A 22348-nucleotide genomic window follows, 5' to 3' on the forward strand; every position below is an offset into this window, starting at 1 on the left:
TGGAACAGTCAAACAGGAAGTCCTGGTTACCATATCCAAATCTAAAAATCAACTTAGAACTATTTTTTAAAAACATCTTACATAATGACTTTACAAATGCTTACAGATTGTCCGTGAACGGCATCTGCTGGTTTTCCATTGGAATCCAAGCCACCATGAACATATGAAGAATTCTTTCCATAAAATCTGTGGGGCAACAATTTATAAACACTGTATTTACATACAATTTCAATCTACCAGGTGCATTTTATATATTGGCATTAAGCAAGAGATATAGACTATTGTTTAATTTTGATCTATGGATAAACAACAATTTATCAAACCAATTTCTGCAATGGAAATTGATAAAGTTCAATCTTTCACCTCCCATGTGTTTTCAGCCATCAACCTCACATATCTCTTCTAAATATGTTCAATTAATTGCTCTCATTTAAGTTGTTTAGTACCTAAAACTTCCAGCTCTTGTGCAAAAAACTTGTCTGGATTCTATTTATACAATTTAAAATACAGTAACTTACAAATTCCATGAACATAGAAACATAGAAGTCTGACGGCAGAAAAAGACCTCATGGTCCATCTAGTCTGCCCTTATATTATTTTCTGTATTTTATCTTAGGATGGATATATGTTTATCCCAGGCATGTTTAAATTCAGTTACTGTGGATTTATCTACCACGTCTGCTGGAAGTTTGTTCCAAGGATCTACTACTCTTTCAGTAGTACTCTAGCAAAGCTACTAGAAAATACTGGCAGTCTGTAGAAATTGTAGTTGGAAATAATGCAATTGATTAGCTTTGGTTTTGTTTCCTGTTTTTTAGTTATGCATTATTTGCACCCTCTTGTATCTTATGCTGTATGTTATAACGCATTCATGTAATTAAGAAGCACTAGAACCCACCATTCCCTTTTAAATACAAGCTACTTCCAGTCTAAACAAAAGCATCAGCACAAAACAACCTTGTTTATTTTCCCTTGGCTTCCGCCAAGGCAATAAAGTAGAATTTTGAACCAAAATCTGTACTTTAATCTTGCTGAAATCAATGGGGGGATAGTACCCACAAGGTGATGAATTTAAAATAAATAAATATATTCATATATATTTCATAGGAAGGGAAGGGAAATCTTTAGACTGAGAAAGTCCCTAATTGAAATAAACGTTATACTGGTGTTTGCTTTGTTTGTCCTGTTAATATGTTGGCTGCATGCCTCAACGTTTATTTAAAGGAGTGGGGAGAAAAAAACCAGGTAACAGATTCTAATTTTAATTAACTGATTTTCCATCATCAATTGAGAGCAGTATTACTGTACATTTTTCTCATTTTTAAAAAAATAGGGAGTTATTATAACATTTTCAAAATTATCTTTAAATATATTAGATCAATTGAGTAACATGGTCTGCCATTTCATCTTTGTATGCCTGAAATAAAAAATGAAGAAAAGGATATATTCAAATTCCCACTGTCTGAATACTAGTTCCACTAGATTATTACACCTATTTCAAATTTTGCTCCATCAAAAAACTGCCAAACTTAAAATATGAAGCTGCATGTCTGCTTCATCCAGGAACCTGATAACTTGAATTCTAAATAATAATAATAATAATAATAATAATAATAATAATAACAACAACAACAACAACAACAACAATAACAACAATAATTTATTAGATTTGATTGCCGCACCTTTCCGAGGACTCAAAACTGAAACAACTGAAAATGCCCCCAAAATAATTGTTTTTATCCAAACATGAAGAATTGTATAGAAATTACATGGTTACATACGCATACAATCAACCAGTATACAACAACCTACTCAAGAAGATACCAAAGAAAAAGTAGCACCCCACCAACCTAAAAAAAAACAAGCTACAGTATATAAACAGAGAGGAAAGCCCTCTCCTTTCTAACTAGTCTGGTTGCAAACAAACAGAAAATCTCAGAGCAAGGACTACATATATTCACTTCTACTGGTATTACTTATGAATTTCTCCTAGTGTATTTTTCATCCAGTGTATCAAAAGTACACTTAATTACAAATATTTTCTTAGCAAATGGGTCTTTTTAAAAGTTCAGGAAATAGAAACATAGAAGACTGATGGCAGAAAAAGACCTCATGGTCCATCTAGTCTGCCCTTATACTATTTTTTGTATTTTATCTTACGATGGATATATGCTTATCCCAGGCATGTTTAAATTCAGTTACTGTGGATTTACCAACCACGTCTGCTGGAGGTTTGTTCCAAGGATCTACTACTCTTTCAGTGAAATAATATTTTCTCATGTTGCTTTTGATCTTTCCCCCAACTAACTTCAGATTGTGTCCCCTTGTTCTTGTGTTCACTTTCCTATTAAAAACACTTTCCTCCTGAACCTTATTTAACTCTCTGACATATTTAAATGTTTCAATCATGTCCCCCCTTTTCCTTCTGTCCTCCAGACTATACAGATTGAGTTCATTAAGTCTTTCCTGATACATTTTATGCTTAAGCCCTTCCACCATTCTTGTTGCCCGTCTTTGGACCCGTTCAATTTTGTCAATATCTTTTTGTAGGTGAAGTCTCCAGAACTGAACACAGTATTCCAAATGTGGTCTCACCAGCCCTATATATAGCGGGATCACAATCTCCCTCTTCCTGCTTGTTATACCTCTAGCTATGCAGCCAAGCATCCTACAGTACTTGCTTTTCCTACCTCCCGACCACACTGCTCACCCATTTTGAGACTGTCAGAAATCACTACCCCTAAATCCTTCTCTTCTGAGGTTTTTGCTAACACAGAACTGCCAATGCAATACTCAGATTGAGGATTCCTTTTCCCCAAGTGCATTATTTCACATTTGGAAACATTAAACTGCAGTTTCCATTGCTTTGACCATTTATCTAGTAAAGCTAAATCATTTACCATATTACAGACGCCTCCAGGAATATGAACCCTATTGCACACTTTAGAGTGATCGGCAAAAACGTTTAATTTATACATGGTATGCTTGTGTGTGTGTCTGTTAGTATATGGGGTTTTTTAAATCTTTAAATATTTTAATTAATTGGATTATTATGATTTGTTTCACTTGTTGTGAGCCGCCCCGAGTCTTCGGAGAGGGGCGGCATACAAATCCAAATAATAAATAAATAATAAATAAATAAATAAATAGGCAAACCTTCCCTACCAAACCTTCCTCTATGTCACTCACAAACATATTAAAAAGAATAGGACCCACAACAGACCCTTGTGACACATCACTTGTAACCTGTCTCTGCTCAGAATACTTGCCATTAACAATAACTCTCTGATGTCTACGCTTCAGCCAGCTGCAAATCCACTGAACTATTCAGGGATTAAGTCCAATCTTCACTAATTTATCTATCAGATATTTATGTGGAACCCTATCAAAGGCTTTGCTGAAGTCCAGATAGGCAATATCCACGGCACCACCTTCATCCAAAAACTTTGTGACATAGTTAAAGAAATAAATGAGATTAGTCTGACATGATTTGTCTTCAGTAAAGCCATGCTGATTTGGGTCCAATAAGTTATTGTTTTTTAGGTCTGATTTATCCTCTTTTTGAGTAAAGTCTCCATCATTTTAACTATAACTGATGTCAAGCTAACTGTCCTATAGTTACCAGCTTCTTCTCTACCGCCCTTCTTGTGGATAGGCACAACACTGGCCATTCTCCAATCCTCAGGAACATCTCCTGTTAACAGGGATTGGTTAAACAAGTCAGTCAGGGGGGTAGCAATGACAAATCTGAGTTCTTTAAGAACTCTGGGGTGGATGCCATCTGGACCCATTGCCTATCTTTAATCGTTCAAGTTCTTCTAAGACATCGGCTTCTAAGATCACTGGAGCTGAATCCGTACAGCTGGAAGCAATGCTATATCCATCCATAGCATTATATTGTAAGGTGTCTTTTGAGAAAACTGAACAGAAGTAGCTATTGAAATGGTCAGCGATCTCCTTATTCCCATCAATGCATGTATTATTCCCGGTACTAAGCTTCGTGATCATAATCATAAATAAGTCTTTTCAGTGAACCAACTACTAATTAATGTCTTAACAACTGGGCAGAGTCCAAGCAGATATCCTTCCCTGAAACTTATGAAAGATTGATAGAAAGTCCAGAGGTCATTAGCAGAAGCAGGAAAGCTGATTTTTAAATCACAAGCTGAATAAGAATGTCAGAGAGTCAAACAAAAATCTGTAACGGAATGATGTTGACTTCCGCACTAAAGTGTGACGTGGTTAAGCCTTAAATAATCTAAAGTTGTTGCCAATTAGTCTGCAGCTCTATTCACAAAGAGACTTCCTCTTGCATAGCCACTCCTGCCTTCTAACAGCCCTGCGTGCCCTTGCATCAGGAAAAAGCTCTTCCTCTTCTCCTGAGTCATTCAAGTGCACCTTGGGAGGTGCAGAAGGACCTGGTTGGCTTTCAGCTTCTTGACACCAAATCCTCTCCAACCTCCTCACTATCAAACTCGGGTGCCAGGTGCATGTGATCAACTGTGGTCCTGCTGAACCAGTCTGGCCTGGACATTTGTTGTTCCTAATATGCTCCACTCTGCTGGAGATAAGATGCTTCTCTGCCTAGAGGCCCAACTATTCTGCCTCTCGCATGAGTGCTCTGGAATGCATGCCCCCTTGACAGTTGATGTGGGCCTTGGTGGCTATATTGTCCATGAGGATGAGAATGTGAAGGCCAGTGATCTTGCCTGAACCCTCTCAGGGGTCAAGCAAACTGCCTTGAGTTCCACACAGTTGATACTGTTTGCTAGGTCCTCCCTACAACCAATGCCCCTGTGCCATCTGTGCCTAACAGTGGGCACCCCAGCCAAAGAGGCTGGCATCTGTTGTGATGGTTGGTTTCCTTGAAGATACAACCCCTGTCCATGGCCTGGGACGTCCACCAATAGAAGGATTATAGCACTTTTTGTGGGACCAGAACCTTGGTATTTGAATTGCTTTCTCATGACCTCTGGTAATAGAAACCACTGTAAAACATTTGTGTGTAGACATGCCCAAGAAACTATCATGATGCACAATACTATCTTGCCTAGGAGCTTTGAGAGAAGGGGTCCACCTGAATCTGATTTACTAATGTCTTTATGCTGTTCTGATGCTCCTGTGAGAGGTAGACCTCACATAGTGAAGTGTTCACGATCACCCCCAGGTGAGGCAAACGGGTGGTAGGATTCCGCAAAGTCTGTGGCTGCATTATAAAAACTACTGTCATTCCCATTTGGGTTGGGATATGTTCTGGATCCCATCACAGAACAATTATGGCAAGGTGACCTCCTAATTCTGTGCCACTAGTTGTGTGAACAGGACTACATTTGGATCTGGTAGGCCCAGAGCAGCCTTTGATATACTAAGTTCAGTTCCCATATTGGCTGTGGTTTACCACAAAGAGAGGTTTGAAGAGGGAAAGGCAGAACAGCTCCGTGAATGCTGGGGGGGGGGGGGGGGTGTTCAGGAGCCAATCCCTCATCCTCTGAAAGATTTCAGTCTCTTGTCCTCCTCTTCTGAAATCCAATCTCTATTCTGTAGGGATGGAGTGGGAAAGTGATACTGCCTAAAAATACTCAAGTCTTCCTGATCTTGGAGTGCCTGGTGCTGGCTATGCTCCAGGGATGAGTCTGATGCCCCAGAAGCATTCTGGTTTCCCTGTTGCAAGGATGTGACAAGTCCTTGTGTTAAGGATATCAAAAGCGTCATTTGTTCAGAAATCTCTGAGCTTTGAATCTCCCCTAAGTAGACTCCTGCCCTTGTAGGGGTAAAAGTGGCCTCTGAAGCCAATGTATCTTTTTTAAAGCAGGCTCATATCTATTCTCTATTTGACTGTGAGGACTGCTCTTTGGCACTATCTGGCAATCAATTTGGGGGAGTTATATGTTCCTATTCCTTGATTGTTTCAAAGTGCCTTAAGGAGGAGTGATTTTGTTTCCTCCAGAGAGTTCTGCAAGCCCTTTTTGTTCAGCATGTTTTTTAGCCTTTGAGATTTCCGTCTCAAAGGCTCTTTGACACCTCAGGGCATTCCTTCCCTCAGCTTTACAGGTTTCCTTTACATGTAGGGCTTTTGCCATTATCTTGGCAGCTATTTGATTCTTTGTTCTATTTGGGGTTGTACTGAGACTCCTCCCTTTTTTCCCCTCAATTCACTTGAGTTACCTTGTGGCTTTCTATTGCAACAGTATTCTCCATCCTTTGTTGCTGCTGTGCTAGGGATTTTTCTGGACCCCTACTGGAGAGAGCCAGGATATTTGCTGATGAAAGGGCGCCCAACGTCAGCTCTCCTGGGATGAAAGGGAGCTGAGCTAAGAGAATTAGATCTCCAGCCACATTCTGACAGCTGGGTCAGTCAGACTGGGTAGCCAGTGCGCTCATTGAGGCAGTTTTGCTGTTAAAAACGGGAAACCAGCTTGTAACGTCTGTTGGTCAGACTGGGTTAGCCAGCTTATCCATTGCAGTGGCAGCTGGTCACAGGGGTAGCCAGCTGGGTCCTTCCAGAAGCATCCTAGCCCTCCAAAGTAGCAGCGTCCTTTAAATTCCACCCCAGTGCCAAAAAACAGCTAAAATCCAAGCCGCGCCTGCGGTATCACTTTAAAAAGCCTCTCCTGCACCAAACAGCTGATTTTTTATTTTCTTACCTTGCCGCAGTAGCTCCATGGAGCGCTCTTTAAAGCGCAGTTTCCAACTCTCAGTTGATTGTCCTGGTCTAATGCTGAACAGCTGACTTTTGGCAAAGAAATGAAACAAAACTAGACTTTCGTCCCAACAGTTCTGTAGCATGCCCCAGAAGCAATGCTTCAGAAGTTGCTGCCTTCCACTCCACATAGCTGCTCTACCGCTGACTCTGAGAATCCAAAGTAAATTAAATCCTTTTGTTCTGAATAGCACTTACTACACATGTCTCTCTATGATAAAAACTGAATTAAACTGGGTTTCAATCAAGAGAGGCATGGCAGAATAGTGTAATGGATTCAGTCTCTAAAAGGAAGAAGATGGAGTTAACTTTGGATTCTCACATTAACACATTAGAGAATATGGAGGCGGTTTTTTTAAGGCATCTTACTTCACAGTAAAACTTCACCTCTAAAATTCAATGTAGTATCTCCTAATAGATGTGATACAGATCGTCCTCTATTTATGATCATTCAGAATCATATTGAAGAAAGAGATTTATGACACATGCCCAAAGTGACAATTGTTGGTGATCTCCTGGTCATGTGATCAAACTTTGAGCACTTATCCTCCCTACACTTACGAATACAGGGGAGGCTGCAATTTTCTCCCATTCACCTGACCTTCTACCATCTTATGTTCTTTTGCCCTTGCTACTCTGTCTTGCATGGCAGCAAGATAGCCCAAAACTGTTTGGCTTACTTAACTACCTTCTGTCCTAGTTCTTCATCAAACTTTTGCAGTCAGCTGCAATTGCCAAGGCAGAAGTGCCTCATTCCCTTTGCTACCTTCCTTTTCATACCCTTTTCATTGCTCACCTGCCTCCTTTTTAAGCTTTTCATGCAGCCATTTGCTACATATGGCTAAAGCCAGAAATAGTCCAGGAAAGTTTTTTGTTGCTTATCTGCCTCCCTTTAGGATCCAGCTGAATGCCAAGCCTCCTAGAGTTCTCCCCATCCCTCTGAAACATCCCCACATTCCTGATGACTAATCTGCTTAACACCATTATATGCTCTTAATGATCATAACAAGTGATTCTCTCTTAATGATCACGATCAAAAGTGCCAGGACTGTGGTCTTCGAGCAAAGTAGCCACATGGCGTCTCGCTTAATGACTGCTTTGCTCAACAACTGCCATTTGGCCATAATTGTGGCTATAAGAATTTGATTAACTGTAGTATAAAGGAGTGGGGCAATTCATGTTCCTTTTAAAATCTGCATTACCCAATTTGTTGAGCGCATATTTGAAAATGGCAAGAAAAAGTAGGTGGATAAAATATCCTCTTGCATAATACCAAATTTTATGGGGTAGTTGTTCTTTAACGTAACAATAAAATTGCTAAAAGCGTAAAAGTAAGGATAAGAAGCTGGGGTAAGAAAAAGGAATGAAGCACAAGGTTTATGACATATGCAAATATCAAGCAGAAGAACAAGTTTATTGTTAGAAAAGTTGAAAACCATACCTGTGCAGATAGTCTGGTGCTTGATTCAGCAGAGTATAATACTGTCTCACGAACTCCCGCCCAACCAGCAGGGGACTTGGCTTCTCCATCACCATTTCTTTGGTCAACTGAAAACTGAAGGCCAAAATCTTCATAAAAATTTGAACACATCTAAAGTCTTGCAAGTTAAATTTGGCTAAGTTAATGTATTATTTATTTCGTATATTATTAAATTATCCTAAACCTCAAGCACTATTTCAGGGATATAAAAGAATTTGATTTTCTTCTTCCTAGGCACCCCTTAGAGTCCTTAAACACATGAGAAAACTCAGTCTGGCTTTGCATATTCAGCCAGAAATATAGGAGTCGTGTCTAGCTTCCAGAAAGATTTCATATGAAAGGAAAAGGTTATCACACATTCAGGTTCTTCCATTATACTCAAGAGAATACGCATGAAAGTGACAAATGGTATCATTTTACCTCATCTACACTGAAGCAATAACAGATTAATTCTTAATCGATCTCTTTTCTTTTGGAAAGGTCCAGCAAAATACATTCCTCTCCCTTCTGGGGATCATACAAAATAGAACCCTATAAAAAGACCCTGAATAGATGCTTTCTTTCTATCAATATTTTTACCAAAGTTATCTTGCCTAGGTAGTAAAACAGTGCCATCTATCAGAGATGTGACCACTTTGCTGGCATTTACTATCTTCTGCAGCTAAATGTGTAGGACTCTTTTATCAACAAAATGCTTTAGCTGTTTTCATGAATTCTGGAGGATGGGACTATACGTCACCCAAATTCCAGTGGAATTGAGTTGCTACAATTTAAATAATAGGGTGTTTTTTTAAAGTATATTTTCAGCAAAATTATGTCTGGATTTTATATTGTCATCAATTTTGCAGAACTTGTAAAATACTCATTGTTAATTAAATCAAAAACTAAATAATCAGGCTTACTTTTGGAAATATGGTTTAGATAAACTGGTATCTGATACAACTAATCAAACACCCATCTACTTCAAATATTAATATCAAATATAAAACTGTTCATGAGTTTGAAAATATATACTACCATAATAGGATAGCCAATCTCAAAATCACATGGAAATGCTCATCATTGAAACAAAAGTATTTTTTGTAACATATAATTTGCTCGCATGGGAAGAATTAAATTTTTACATATTCAGTAATCTGGATAAAATCGTAGAAAATAACTATGAAAAACAATAAAAGATCTCCTGGCAACTCAGATACCAATATGTTTCTCTTTATGAATTACAATACTTCATCAGACCAGTGTAGATAAAAATCGATGATTAAAATAAATAAAATAAATCAGATTTTTAAAATTTCAATCAGACTTTTTTGTTGTTATTGAATTTATTTAAATAAAATGACTTTAGAGTAAACAATCTATCTAAAGTTATTCTTCTATTTAAGAATAATTTAGTTTATTCAGCATGAAATGGAGCTTAGTTATGTAGCATGAGACTGTATATTCTGCAATATTGGAACTATCAGTGAGTGAACAGTGAGTCACAGGAGGGGCTGCTATCGGACGGAGATGACAGTTGCTCTTTAAAAATTATGATTTAAATCGAGTTGATTTAAATCAAATCCACCTGCATCAGATGCAAGAAAGATCATCTTGATTATTTTCCTATCACATATTCATATAAACAGGGCTAATAAACATCAAGAGATGATGAAATACTAGTAGTGAACATAAATTAATAAGTGTAAGAAAATTGTCTATTACACAAATGAATGGCTACAGGTATTCATCCAGAGATAAGATGATCAGGTAAGAAGTATATAGCCTGAGGATTCAGTGGTGATATGGAGCTGATAAAATAGCTGTATTGTTTGTAAACTGTTGGATTATATTCTTCTGCATTTTACATTGTATGGTTAATGTTTTTAATTGTATTTTTGTTGATTTTTGTTACTGTATTTTTTTTGTTATGCATTTTTTTTAACTTTGGGAGCTAACCAGGATCACACATGGAATATGCCTGGGCTATATAAATGATAGATGAATAAATTGAATAAATTCTAGATTAACTGCTTGGAGGATCGTTCCTAGTCAATGACAGCATCTAAAGGGCTGAAATAATGTTTGTTTTTGGATAGTGCATTTAATACATTTACACATTTCATCTTTTGCTCAGTAACCAATGTAAAATAATATAAAGTTTAACATAAATACTTTTTACCCTCCCCCAATTCCAGGGAAGTCTTTGGAGCCTGGGGAGGGTGAAACATGAGCCTACTGGGCCCATCAGAAGTTGGGAAACAGACAGTTTCCAGCCTCCAGAGGGCCTCTGGGGGGGGCAGGGAATCTATTTTCACCCTCCCCAAGCATTGAATTATGCGTGCGTGCACATGCTCTTTCGGCACCCGACGAAAAAAAGCTTTGCCATCACTGCCTTAGAGAGTTCTCAACCTTTCTAATGCCACACCCCCTTAATACAATTCCTCATGTCGTGGTGACCTTCAACTATAAGTCTAGCACCAATTCTCCCGATAGAGCTTTAAGCAGGAAGATCAGAGGGGCACCCCCACTGTAAATGCCTAATTGGTCGGATTGTAAAAATATATTGCAAGGCACCAGAATAGAAGCTTTAATTCCTAACACCATGGCAAATTTGTCTTTTCCCATGGTCTTAGGTGACCCCTGAGAAATGGTCATTCGACTCCCAAAGAGGTTCCGAACCCCAGGTTGAGAACCACTGCTCTAAGGTAAGATACCCTTCCACAGAAGCCTGAAGACCTGGTTCCGCCAGTTGGTCTGAGCAGTAGAGGTGGCTGCTGGGTTGATGCAACTCCACTTCTACAGAGAGGGGCGGCATACAAATCTAATAAATAATAATAACTTCCCCCCTTACTCTCTGCTCTGCTCTCAACCCATCCATCTTTTTGCTATCATAGTGATATTGTGAGCTGCCCAGAGTCCTTAGGGATTGGGCAGCAAATAAATTAAATAAATTAGATAGATAGATAGATAGATAGATAGATAGATAGATAGATAGATAGATAGATAGATAGATAGACAGACAGACAGACAGACAGACAGACAGACAGACAGACAGACAGACAGACAGACAGACAGACAGACAGACAGACAGACAGATTTATAAGCAATTTAAAAACAAGGGCACTATAATGCCATTCAGTACGAAGACTTCTGATATGGATATTGGTTCTGTACCACAGATGATGATTTGATCATACATTACTTTAGCTTTATCAATTTCAACTTATCAACTGTAACTCAACAACTTGGACACTAACAAATTGCCAAACTCCCAAATAAATAATTTTCATGGTTAATTATTAATACCGATTTGAGGGGGGGGGGCAGCAAAAGTGTATCTCTGGAAAGTGAAGAGCATATTGGGAGCTCTCACAAAATGACTGACAACATGGATCTCTTTGTGAAGCCAAGAGCTTGCATGTCTTTGATACAGTGCAGCAAATATTACTGAGAATTCATCCACTTGTTGTCCACTTGGTCAAATTAGAATTATATAATGCCTCTTAATAGAAATGTGAAAAGCCACTGTAATGAATATTTAATTTTGGTAACTGAACTTTTTGGGGAAAGCGTTTTCTTTATGCAGGGTTATATATTTGAAGCAAAATATTTCATCTCACTTTCCAAACCAATTAGGATACATAATTAATCAGGTCAGAACCAAACCACTGTTTCTGTTTGTGGAATGGATGGAGTAGATGAAATTGTCCAATTTCCATTATGTGAAAACTACCTTATCGCATTCCCCCCTCAATAATCAAAAACATGGAAAATAGGACAAAGTAGCTTTCACAAAGAAATATCAACAACCTCAGATATGCAGATGATACCACTCTAATGGCAGAAAGTGAAGAGGAACTAAAGAGACTGTTAATAGTGGTGAAAGAGAATGCCAAGGTTGGTTTGAAACTTAACATTAAGAAAATTAAAATCATGGCATCTGGCCCTCTCAATTCCTGACAAATAGATGGGGAAAGAAATGGAGGTAGTGACAGATTTTATTTTCCTGGGCTCGATCACTGCAAATGCGATGATCCTGGAACCCAAGAAATTAAAAGACGCTTGCTCCTGGGGAGGAAAGCTATGGTGGATCTAGACAGCATACTAAAAAGCAAAGACATCACCCAGTCCATAATAGTGTATATAGCAGTGGTGGGTTTCAAAAATAATTTCTACCAGTTCTGTTGGCGTGTCTTGGTTGGCATGGCAGGGGAAGGATACTGTAAAATCTCCATTCGCATCCCACTCCAGGGGAAGGCTACTGCAAAATCCCCATTCCCTCCCTATCAGCTGGGACTTGAGAGGCAAAAAATAGATGGGAGCCGGGCCAGTCAGAGATGGCATTTATCAGTTTTCCAAACTACTCAAAATTTCCGCTACCAGTTCTCCAGAATTGGTCAGAACCTGCTGGAATCCACCTCTGGCTAATATTAAGGCTATGGTTTTCTTAGTTGCAATGTATGGCTGTGAAAGGTGGACTAGAATGAAGGCTGAGGGCCAAAGAATTGAGGCCTTTGAACTATGGTGCTGGAGAAGACTTCTGCAAGTCCCTTAGACTGCAAGGCAATCAAATCTGACTGCTCTTTGGAAGGCCTGATCCTGAAGATGAAACTCAAATAATTTGGCCACCTTATGAGAAAGATTGGAAAAGCCTAATTCTGGGAAATACTGAGGATAAAAGAAGAATGGGATGACAGAGAATTAGATGGCTGGATGGAGTCACTGCAGCAGTGACTCCATTTCGAACTTTGAGACCCCGTAAAAAATTTTTCCCTGCATATCTGAAACTTGAAATTTCATGACACTAGATCATTTCAGGGTTTCTCTCTATGATAATTTTTTTGGGGAGGGGGGGGGGGGCTTAGTTCTTGCTGGAAAAAAAAGGGACAAAATTTCTGTTCCCGGATCACCCTGACCCAGACCGAAAATTCATTTTAGGTGCTTATCTTTGGTCAATTTGGAAGCTTTTTTCACTTGGAAAGTAGTCTGAACATTTCTGCACACAATGGTATGAAAATTGAACTGAGAAATATAATTCTTATTGGTTTATTTTGCTCATAAAAGGCGACCCCCTTTTTTGTGAACTTTTTTTCAATGTATAGATAGTTTAGCCTGCAAAATGCGTTCAATTTTACTACAGTTGGTGTGGGATTGGTAGTGTGAACATTTCTGAACATAAGAAAAATATAAATGAACTGGGGAAAATAATGCTTATTGGGTTTTTTAATCAGAAATAAGGCCTCCTCCCCCCCGCCTGCCATGTGCATTTTCAATTTTCTTTTTTTTTTAGCCTGCCAGGTGCAACTTTTTTGAAAACTTTTTGCATTGAATTTATATTTTGATCATTTCTGAACATAATGATATTAAAATTGAACTGAAAAAAATTGATGCTTATTGTTGTGATTCAGCCTGAGGCTCCTCAGGGACCGGCTGGATCTCTGCCGGATCCATGCCCAGAGGAGGAGGACAGTGAACAGGAGGGGGAGGACCAGGCAGACGGGGGAGAGGAACGTCAGAAAGAGGAGGAGGGAGAGCAGCCTGAGACCCCCGGGGGGGGGGGGGGCTCTCCCCAGCTAGTAGCCTGGATTCATTGGATGAAGACGCACAGGCTATAATAGACAAGAGGCAGCGACGAGCAGCTCAAAGACGGGGGCAATTAGAAAGATATTTCCATCCCTGAATTGGCAACAGCTGGGTTTGGGTGTGGTTCTCTTCAGCAGGGTTGAAAAGGCAGGCCCGCCCTTACAGTCTTGTGGAGAGTTATCAACTAGGAGTCCTGTGACCTTGCTTCGATTCTCGGTGTCTCTGATCTTGGCTTGTGGCCTAGAAGTCTGGAAGACTTGGGGGAGGCGTGAGTTTTATTATCTCCAGCGTTGTTTTTGCCAGCAAGAATCTTGTTTTATTGCCTGGCCTTCGTGAAACCTCTGTGAAGCTTCATAGTGTTCCTGTCTGTAAGAACAGTTTTTGTTACCTGTGTTTGCTTTGAATTATATAAACTGCCTTTGCTTTTTACCAGTGTGCCTGGCTACTCTTTTTGGTTGGTGTTGGCGTCTGGGGGGACCCAGACAGAACACTTATTGGTTTATTTTGATTAAAAAGCACCCCCACTTTTTGACCATTTCGTGACAGTTAATTTTTTTTTCAGGCTACAAATCTTCAAGGAATCTTACCCCAAAAGGTTTGATATACAAAATTGAACATTCCTGATCATAAGAAAAATATAAATAAACTGGGGGAAAAATTGGAATATCCTTTTGCAAAGTGAGTACATGATACCTAGACACCTAATTTATGAAAGAAATCCATTTTACTAAAAACAAGTATGTAATTTTGAAATTAACAGCATAATTTGTATATAAATTGAAATAATTGAACACAGAGGGGGGAGACTTTTATGGGCAAAATAAACAAATAAGCATCAATGTTCAGTTCAATTTTCTTTTCATTATGTTCAGAAATGTTCAAACTGGTAATTCAATGCCAAAGTTATTGAAAATATTTGGAATTAGGGGCCTAGAAAAATTTATAAAGTGACATGCTTGAAAAACTGGGGGGCAGTGGCCCATTTATGAGCAAAATAAACCAATAAGCTTCCATTTTTTCAGTTCAATTTTCATATCATTATGTTCAGAAATGTTCAAACTACCAATCCCACACCAACTTTAGTGAAATTGAACGCATTTTGCAGGCAAAACTATCTATAAATTGAAAACAATTTCACAAAAAGGGGGGGCTTTTATGAGCAAAACAAAAATATAAGCATTAATTCTTTCATTTCAATTTTTATTTCATTGTGTGCAGAAATGTTCAAACTAGTTTCCAAGTGAAAAAAAGTTTTCAAAAAGACCAAATACAAGTACCTAAAATGAACAATTTTCGGTCCGGGTCAAATAGACCTGGGAACAGTACAAGTGTATAGGGTTATCGAACAGGGCACCAGGGTTAAATGGACTCCTGAGGAGTAGAGGACAGGAAAGCCTGGACTCCCTGGTGGAACATTGTCCATGGGGTCATGATGGATTCACAACTAACAACAAGCTTTCACAAATCTTGTCTTCAGATTTCAGCACTATTTCCTTACCCTTTAATATCTCTAAACAGTTGTTCATCAACAAAATCTGATTCTGTATTATTCAATAAGAAAATCCTATATAAAAGGACCTTGCTTAGTGACTGCCTGAAGTTATGATGGACCTTCAAAAAGGTGGTTTCAACAGCCACACATGTGCCCTCTCCCCGTTTTGTGGTCTTGTTTTGGGCACTTGACAATTGCTCACATTCACAGTTGTTTACAGTATCCTTCAGCATTTGTTTCTCGTTGCCAGGGTTTACTTCTGATTTCCAATGAAAAACACTCACAGATATAATAAATTGAAATCATAAAATTAGGCAGTCACATGGTGACCCGATTAATGGTGGACAAGGCCATTGGAGCTGTGAGCTGGTGCCTGGAGGCTGTTGGGGTTTGGATGGGTTTGAACAGACTCAAACTCAACCCTGATAAGATGGAGTGGCTGTGGGTTTTTCCTCCCAGGGACAATTCCATCTGTCCGTCCATATCCCTGGGGGGGGGGGGGAATTATTGACCCCCTCAGAGAGGGTTCGCAACTTGGGCGTCCTCCTCGATCCACAGCTGACATTAGAGAACCATCTTTCGGCTGTGGGTGTTTGCTCAGGTTCACCTGGTGCACCAGTTGCAGCCCTACTTGGACCAGGAGCCACTGCTCAGTGTCACTCATGCCCTCATTACCTCAAGGTTTGACTACTGTAACACTCTCTACATGGGGCTACCTTTGAAGAGTGTTCAGAAACTCCAGATCGTGCAGAATGCAGCTGCAAGAGCAATCATGGGCTTCCCTAGGTATGCCCATGTTACACCAACACTCCGCAGTCTGCATTGGTTGCCGATCAGTTTCCGGTCACAATTCAAAGTGTTGGTTATGACCTATAAAGCCCTTCATGGCACTGGACCAGAATATCTGCGAGACCACCTTCTGCTGCATGAATCCCAGCGTCCAGTTAGATCCCACACAGTTGGCCTTCTCCGGGTCCCGTCCACTAAGCAATGTCGGCTGGCGGGACCCAGGGGAAGAACCTTCTCTGTGGCGGCCCTAACCCTCTGGAACCAGCTCCCCCCAGAGATTAGGATTGCCCCCACCCTCCTTGTCTTTCGTAAACTCCTTAAAATCCACCTCTGCCGTCAGGCATTGGGGAACTGAGATGCCTTGCCTATGTAGTTTTATGTATGGTATGTTGTACGTATGATTTTTAAATAATGGGGCTTTTAGACTTTTAATGTTAGATTTGTTATTTTAGACTTTTAATATTAGATTTGTCACTGTATATTGTTTTATCACTGTTGTGAGCCGCCCCAAGTCTGCGGAGAGGGGCAGCATACAAATCTAATAAATAATAATAAAATAATAATAATGGTCAGTATGACTTACAATCATAATTCTGGGCTTAATTCTGGTTGTAAATTGAGGACTACTGTAGTCAGAAATTCCAATACATGTAACCAGAAAGTTTAGAAAACCATAGATAGGCAGCAACTATCCAGGAACTGGAAGGAATGGATCTGCCTTTTACATTTAGAGTGGGGTATAAAACTCAAGGCCCAGGGGCCAGATTCAGCCGATGGGGTGGTTAGATCAGGCCCGCATGACCGCCCTGGAAACAGCAAAGGGCCTACCCAATGTGCTTCTGCCAGCAAAAACGGAGCTCACAAGGCCCTTTTGAGCTGTTTTTGGTGGCAGAGAGTTGCAGGAGACAGTTACAGCCAAAAATGGAGCTTGTGAGGGCTGTGCATGCCCCCTCCAGCTGTTTTCACTGGCAAAGAGCTGCAGGAGCCAGTCAGTCAAAAAACGAGCTCAGGAGCCTGGTTTTATTGGCAGAGCACTTGGGCCACCACAGCCCCTCCCCTCAGCACAAGTGACATCATGCTCCCCTGAGGTCAAACACAACCCTGATGTGGCCCTCAATGAAACAGAGTTTGACAGCCCTGATCTACAGTGAAATGTTTCAGAAGACTCCGGGAAATTCAGCTTCATACACATAATCTGCAGATACTCCTATCACCAAATACATAGCAATAACCTACAGTAAGATGTTAAAAGGTAAAAGAATTATACCCAACAGAAGTTTGTTTGAAATATTATCATTCTTCAAACCAGGGGATTAATAGAACTTTTTTCAGTCTGGCATGCAATCTAGTTTTTTCTGTTGTTGTCACATTTTTAAAACTGAGAAATTATTTTCATAAACTGTTTAGAGATTTTGACCATCTAACAAGTAGAAATGTGATGCATACTACATTTTGCCAGCAGCAGAAGAGAAAAAATATAGAAGGCTCAATTAAACTGATCCTGCATTTCCTTCAGTTGCTTTCAACTACATCATCTATCCATCTGCAAAATATCACATCTGGGTACATCTTTAGTGACTCTTTAAAGCACCCCGTTTTAATCATGATGACCAAAAATGCTGAAATTTGGATTCAGATAGTAAGACAATATAAACTGATAGCAATGGATTAAGTCCTTCTCAGTGCATATAGGAAACTCAAAAGGAGGAGTGCAAGACATAGAAATAAAAACTAACATTTGCATAACTACCATTAATAACTTTATTTCATCATATTTATAGAGCTGCCAATAACACAAACTGTAACTATGAGTAGCATATAATAAAAATAGCACTCACATTGATTTGTGTTACAAATTAGTAGAGGATTTGATGTTATAGACAATGCAGACATTTCCTGGAGACCTAGTAACCTACTAATCCAATCATGTTTTGAGGGACTTCTGATGGGGCCAATCTCACCTTGAGGAGAATTGGGTTCCACAAGGTATAAAAGGCCCACTTCCTGGATCATACCATGTGTAACATTTTTTGTAGTCTCACAACATACCTTTTCAGAGACTTGATCAGATGGCCAAAACTAAATCAGTGAGAGGTAGTCCTTCAAATAGTGTGGTGCATGTCATAAAAGGCTTTAAAAACCAAACCAACACCTTGGTTTTGCTGAGGGAACATATAATTGCCTACACCATCACATTTTGTTCCAGATTAATGCTTTGGGATACTCTTCATGTGGAGTGAACTGCAGCATCATCATCAGAACATAAGTGATCAAAAGCAGAGCCCCCCAATCCAGAAATGGAAGCAACCAGTACATGACATGAAGCTGTGCAAAGGCCCTTCTAGCTATGGCTATCACCTGCTGTTTGAATAAGAATTGAAAGTCTAGGAGGATCTCAAGACTGCATAGTCTGTTTGGGGCAGTGCAAATCTATCCTATGACAAAGATGGCAAAGTTCCTGAATTAGAAGGCCCCGAAATCTTGGAGCCATTCAATCCTTCCAGAGCTCAGCAGAAGCATATTCTTCCACATCCTGACTCCCAGGAGAAAGATTTAATTGGGCATCATCAGCATGATGGTGATGGAGAATTTCACCCAGCAGTTTCATGTAGTTTTTGAATAGGAGCGAACACTAAACCCTATGGTGCACTACATAGAATTCATGCTGATTTCTATGAATTAGACAGCAGCATTGGTGAGCTAATTCAAGGTCTAGCAACAACTATTACTAGCATTTTCAAAAGCAATGTGTTCATTATGGGTTTTTTATTTTTATCATTAGAAGTAGTTCATTATATTCAACTAACCTTAATATCTGATGCCACGTTTGGCCACCGTTTTCATTTTAGCCAATTAATTTTAGCCTTTTCAAATAATAACAGTACCTATACATGGATGGAAATTCATTTATTTTCTCTAGTACTTTCTAGATTTTATTCAACCATTATATATTGTGTACTGAGCCTCTTATCTCATTACTTAATATTTACTCTATATTTAACTATGGATTTGGAACTTTGGCCTTCAGATATCAAATATCTAATAGTCTTTCCCACTGAGCACTGGGTGCTAAGTTATTCCTCATCACTTTGAAAGATCATTTTTCCAGATGGGGATGTTCTTAAAATACATTATTAAGCTAATTTTTACTTGACATCTTAAGAGTTAATTAACAGCTATAGGATTAAACCATCAGTGATGCAAACCTGCTATGGAAGTCCTTAGGTTAGAAGCAGAAATTTTCATCTCTGCAGCCACTGTTTCAATAGTAAAACTGCAAATAGTAAAATGTTCAAACCTTATCCCAGAGTAGGAGAAACTACACTAATACTTCAGCTGCTCCTTTTACTTTGCTGTCAAAGGAACAGACATGTCAGAAAAGGAAAAACTTTCCTTTTCATCCTCACTAGAATAAACTCAATGTGGTTTACAATGGCAGTTCCTGCACTATGAACTCTTCTCCCACTATACACTGGTCTCCATAGAAATGTCCTGCCCATGGCTTTACTTTCATGATATATAGAATACTAATACAAATTAAAGGATGTGATTTAGAAACACACTCCCAACATTTAGAAATTCACATTAAAACTCTTTGCCAGCAAGAGGGATATAAATTTAGTTATCATTTGATCAGTTTTCTACAGTCACAGAGAAGCTAACCCATTTGGCACAATCTTTAAAAAATCAAGGAAAAATGTGTTAATTTACAGCAATTCCCCAACAAGTTGAATATGGATGTTTTATACATTTTTGTGGCAAGTTAATAAAAGAGTAATTTAGAGCACCATTGCTTCTTTGAAACTTGTTCTCAATGGAAAGCTAGATGAGGTACAGTACTTACAAAGTAATTACATCACAAGCAGATGCATTAAAACTTTTATTCTGTTCTCTTCATACAAATTATTCCTTTAAGTTAGAAAGGGAATGATTTTTTGCTGCAGAATGCATGTCACTGGGCTTAACCCTAACCATATTTTGCCAATCTCAGCAAAAGGAAGTGAAGCTAGATTTCTTTTTCCTGTTGCTGCCTATTTCATGTACAATTTAACCTTCTCATAGTAAAGTCTTTTTAAGCTTCATAAGAAAACTCTTTTCTGTGAAAAAAGTTCTATGACACAAATCTACAGCATTCCTTGTAAGGAGAATATTAAATGCATGAAAGGGGGGGAAATCAATTTTTCATATGCGCACAAAATAAAACTATTTAGATACAATTGTTTGGAATAAGATGTGTGCAAATATTGCCATGTCAGGCTGCAAAAATCACTTGGCATTAGTATGTAATACAAGCCTAAAGAACAAAATACCCATTAGGATATTTCATTGTGGTCTTTAACTCACGAGAACATAACTGACATGTCCCCAAAAAAATGTGGTATTGAATTTAATGGAACTACAATCAGTGTACTACCACATTCAAACCACAACTTTCTTGGGGCTTCCAAACAGCAAGCTGTAAAAGAGTCATATAAATAAAACTTACCGTAGATCCAGCTACATTTCCTAAAGGTAATGCTGTGGATAGGACAAAAATAGCACTGGCTGGAAACATGGCTACACCCTGCACTACTGAGCATTAAGATTATAAAGCTCCTGCTTGACAAGTTTACATATTTGTTACAATGTTCAACCCAGGTTCCTATTGCCAAGTGAACATACATGCCAAGGATTTCTGTGAAAACTCCTGGGATTAAGAGAACTTCCTGACAGGTGAAATGCGAAGGGCTCAAAAAATATTGGAAAAATCCATGCGTTATGATTTCAAAGGCAGAGATTGTGTACATGCTCGGGCATATCTGAGGAAGGACTTGGTTCTTAGCCCTTCAACAAAATTGCATGGTTTTGGTATTTTTTTAAAATATATATATATATATTCCAGCTTATATCTCCAACTGCTGTTGGTGGTGGTGGTGGTATGAAACTGTCAATTCTGTGAGGCCACAGACAAAGCTCGGAGCTTGGACGCCAGAGTCGCATAATAAAAGTCGCCCCGGCCACCACCTTGGCTCACTTTGTGGCGCTGCCCCCTTTACCCAACGCCCGCTTTTTCCCCCCTTCGCAATTGAAGGGCACCATTGTCCTCTACAAGCGGTTATTTCTGCTACAGGTTTTTTTTTTTAAAAAAAGGACCGGCCTCACACACACACGCCTCTTTCGTTTTGCCAATTCTCCCGCCGTTACACCCGCCGTTGACGGCAAAGTGTGGTGGATTTTAGTCCTTTTTTGTTTTTTAATCGGGAGAAGGGCCTCAGCGTCCCGCTTCCTCCCCTTTGGCAGACCCGCGGCGTTTTATAGACCCGCTCAGGTACCACCTCCTTCAACTGAGGGGCCACCTTTCTCTCCCCCTCCCTCGTCTCAGGACACAAGGAGGGAGGGGGGAGGGACAGATTTGGCACCGGTAACTACTGTCTTCGGGGCGGGCTTTAAGAGTCGTCGCCCCCACCCCACGCCCAATCAAGTCTGAAAGCACGATCCTCCCGGCCACGCGCGTGCGTTAGGCCGACCCTTCCGTCCTTCACATCCCTTGGCCAGCCGGGGCCTGCTAACGCCGCCGATTCGCTCCCGCAGGCACGTATTCCCGCATTACAAAGGAGCACAGAGGGAGAAAAGGCTCGCTGTTGCCGGCCCTCCCACCATGGATTCCTCATTCCGCCGCTCAGTCCCAACGCCGGCGGGTAGACTTCGAAAGTCCTTTGACCGCAAACCGCCTGCAGGGCCGTTGAACGGGATCGGTGCTCCCCCCCCCCCCATCCAGAAACAATCTGAGGCATCTCCCTCCTCCGCCCCGCTCTGGAACCGAAAAAGGGCCGTAGAGTCCGAGAGAACCCAGAGTGACGATCTGGTGGGGGATCGAGGAGGACCGCAGCTATCGCCGCCGCCGCTCGGGCCCTACGCATCTATGGTGATGGTGACGACGGAGCCGTTTGTAGCCCCATGAAGGACGTGACCCGGCCTACCCTGCCAAACCAACCTGAGGGCGAGGCGGAGCTGGATGAGAGGAGGCTTTACTCCGAACGAGGCAAGACGCTCACGACGATAGACGGGAAGCACCTCACGCAACAGCGTGCTCAGCCGCCGGGTAAATATACCCGTCGCGCACCCTAACCCTATGGCATGCTCACATCCAATCAGCGGTCGGCCAAGTTCCCGTCTCGGAGATCGATAGGTCAAAAGAGAAAAAGGGTACGGACAGCTTCCAGAATGGCAAAGAAATAGTCCAATGGTGTTAATGGGAGGAGGAGACTCAGGAGCGTGATTGATGCCTGCCGTAACCAATAATTGCCGACAAAAGGCCTATTAAGGCAGGGATAGAAGAAAA

At 40.2% G+C, this 22348-nt stretch overlaps 1 protein-coding gene across 4 annotated transcripts in view; it reads right to left on the reverse strand.

Annotated features, from left to right (window-relative positions):
• G3BP1 (G3BP stress granule assembly factor 1) overlaps nt 1-22139 on the reverse strand; it is a 40880-nt gene extending 18741 nt beyond the window's left edge. Inside the window, exons 1-3 of one of the 4 annotated variants that reach the window (XM_070739033.1) lie at nt 22001-22139; nt 8142-8255; nt 105-186 (exon numbers count right to left, since the gene is read on the reverse strand). In XM_070739033.1, the coding sequence (XP_070595134.1) occupies nt 105-186; nt 8142-8236 (177 nt within the window). In that variant the 5' untranslated portion in view covers nt 8237-8255; nt 22001-22139. The remainder of the gene's footprint in view (nt 1-104; nt 187-8141; nt 8256-22000) is intronic. The other 3 variants (XM_070739031.1, XM_070739032.1, XM_070739034.1) reach the window with 3 other exon arrangements.
• Nucleotides 22140-22348: the final 209 nt, after the last annotated feature.

Source organism: Erythrolamprus reginae, chromosome 2 (assembly GCF_031021105.1).
Source record: "Erythrolamprus reginae isolate rEryReg1 chromosome 2, rEryReg1.hap1, whole genome shotgun sequence".
Taxonomy (NCBI): Eukaryota; Metazoa; Chordata; class Lepidosauria; order Squamata; family Dipsadidae; genus Erythrolamprus; species Erythrolamprus reginae.